The following is a 2,620-nucleotide window of genomic DNA, read 5'->3' on the forward strand; positions in this document are numbered from 1 at the left end:
CAGGCATTGCGGGAGTCCCTGTTCCCCCGAGCACTGCCAGGAGTGACCAGGAATAACGGTCACAAGCTGGCAGAGGGCAGGTTTAGGCTAGATATCAGGAGGCGCTACTTCACGGTCAGGGCGACTAGGATCTGGAACCAACTTCCAAGAGAAGTGGTGCAGGCTCCTACCCTGGGGTTTTCAAGAGGAGGTTAGATGAACACCTTGCTGGGGTCGTTTGACCCCAGTATTCTTTCCTGCCATGGCAGGGGGTCGGACTAGATGATCTACTGAGGTCCCTTCCGACCCTAGAAACTATGAAACTATGTGAACGCTGTGGTTACTAGGCAGCCAACCAAACCCAGCTCTATGAAAGACAAGAGCTTTGCTGCTATATTCACTTTAGGTGCAACGCTCTTCTCACTTTTACTTGTGTTTTGGTTCTAGCTTGTATGTATATATAGTCGTTATTGTAAATAGCCATATTCTACTTAATTGTGTTGTTAGTTAACCCTTTATATGCTATTCCTCTACTCTTTTCTCTGGTTGATGTTATTACCGTGGTGTTCTTCTATCAGATTATCTTTCAGTAATAACTGGTTTTGTTGTTCAATTGACTTTGTGAACATTATTATTTTTGGCCCCTCACTCAGATCAGTAAATCAAGATGGGCAGACAAGCAACCTTTATTGAGTTGGGCATCCTGAGCTAAAGGTTCTCTATTGATAGTGAAGGCATCACTCCCTTCACAGGGGGGAGAGGAGAGAGAAGGACACTAATTAGGATCTCTTCTGAAATATAAATGTAAAATGTGTTGGGCTTTGTGAGTTGCCTTAGTTTCCCCCCACCGACATGGCCAACCAGCTGTGGGGCAGCACCAGCAGGTCAGCCAGATTTCAGTGAAAAACGCTGTAACTTTTATCTGAGCCTAATTTGCCCATAATGAACTTTTCCAATCAGGAGATAATACAAAACCTTCAGCTCTCCTGTGAAATATGAATTTTCATTTCCACCTTGGAGAAATTTTACAATCTTTGCATTCTCCTATGCCTGAAGAAGGGTGTGTGCGCCCAAAAGCTTGCAAATAAAGAATTTTTTTTGCAAATAATCTAGTTGGTCTAATAAAAGAAAACACCTCTACACAGAGCTCTTATTCCTTTTGCCTATAGACCAAGATGGCTACAACCTGCATCCCTGAGAGCAGCTTCTGAGATTTCACATCTATCAAATGTCTGAACTGTCACTGAACTATATAATGACAGCCCTGTGACCTACAGAAGACCCAAATGCCCCAAAGCATGAAAGAGACAAAGGCCCAATTCCACAACAGCATGAAACACGCTCGCTTGAACATGGCGATGCTATCACAAGCAGGGTGGCTCTTGTGTAAGCCTACTCACACGTGTTTCTCAGGACACGTTGCATGCCTTGCAGAGAGGAGGATGTGATATCCGACCAGAGGAGGGAAGCCGTAGTCATGCGAGCCCATGAATGCTGCCATATTGCCAACTTCTGTGCAGCATCCTGGTGGGGGGGGAATGAAACCCAGGTTTATTAATAATACACAGGGCAAAGCAACGGGATAAAGTCTCCCACAAAGGCTATGGACAAATATTCACATTAAGCTCTAGATCATTAAGTCCACATTCATGATCACTAGGGATCCTGGTTGTCTCCCATTTAAAAAAAATCTCCAATTTTTGGATTAAAAAAGTAACCCCAAATCTGTACTGTTCAGCAATTAAAATGAAACACCACTAATATATAGATATATATAGAGAAAGAGGTGTTTCATTTTAATCCTGGAAACCGTGGATTAAAAAAAATCCCCAAGTTTCAGATTTCAAACAGTAACCCCAAATCCACCTTTTCCCACAACTAAAATGAAATATCACTGAAACATACAGCAGTATTTGATTCTAATCACAGAAAAATGTATATTTGGGGTTACATTTTTTTCATCCAAAAATTGCGGATTTTATTTTTTTTTTATCAGAGAAAACCAAGATCCATGATGAATAAAGCTCAAGGGCTGATTGCCTTCTCCTCCCCCTTTTCAGTGGTTGGGGGCACGGAGGGGCTTTAATATCGCTGCCCCTTTAATCGGTACGCTGGCAATCACCCAGCAGAGGGCGCGCTGCCTCTCATTGCCCCCCCTGCAAGAAGCCGCCCTGCTTTAGCTCCGCCTCCTCTACGCCCGCGAGGAGGAAGCGCTGCCCCCTTCTGCGGCGCGCGCCGTTGCTACGACGCTGGTACTCGTTGCGCCCTGCTGCCGTAGAGCGTGGCCACCCCGTCTCTTAGCAATCCCCGGTCCCGCTGCCGGAGCGATGCGACATGGGCGGTGTTTTACGGTCGCTCGCACCTACACGCTTCCCCCACTCCTGTTCTGCCTCTGGCCCCGCCCCGCGCCGGTGCGGAGTGGGGTAGAGGCGGGGTAGGGGGCCGGGGTTGTTGCGCTGGCTGAGTGATCCCGGGCTGCGCCGCCATGTCGGCGCCGGGCCGGGCTGGGGAGGCGGACCGGACCCTGTTCGTGGGGAACCTGGAGGGCCGCGTGCGGGAGGAGATTCTCTACGAGCTCTTCCTCCAGGTGGCGGAAGCCGGCGGCGCGCGGAGAACGGGGCCGCCGCCGGGAGGGGGTGGG

General features: G+C 48.5%; 1 protein-coding gene across 3 annotated transcripts in view; it reads left to right on the forward strand.

Moving 5' to 3' along the window:
• Positions 1-2,325: 2,325 nt before the first annotated feature.
• Positions 2,326-2,620, forward strand: part of RBM11 (RNA binding motif protein 11) — a 14,658-nt gene continuing 14,363 nt past the window's right edge. The window contains exon 1 of one of the 3 annotated variants that reach the window (XM_019528747.1): positions 2,326-2,566. In XM_019528747.1, the coding sequence (XP_019384292.1) occupies positions 2,465-2,566 (102 nt within the window). In that variant the 5' untranslated portion in view covers positions 2,326-2,464. The remainder of the gene's footprint in view (positions 2,567-2,620) is intronic. The other 2 variants (XM_019528748.1, XM_019528749.1) reach the window with 2 other exon arrangements.

This window comes from Crocodylus porosus, unplaced genomic scaffold, assembly GCF_001723895.1.
Source record: "Crocodylus porosus isolate Cpor-Errol unplaced genomic scaffold, CroPor_comp1, whole genome shotgun sequence".
NCBI classification, from domain to species: Eukaryota; Metazoa; Chordata; order Crocodylia; family Crocodylidae; genus Crocodylus; species Crocodylus porosus.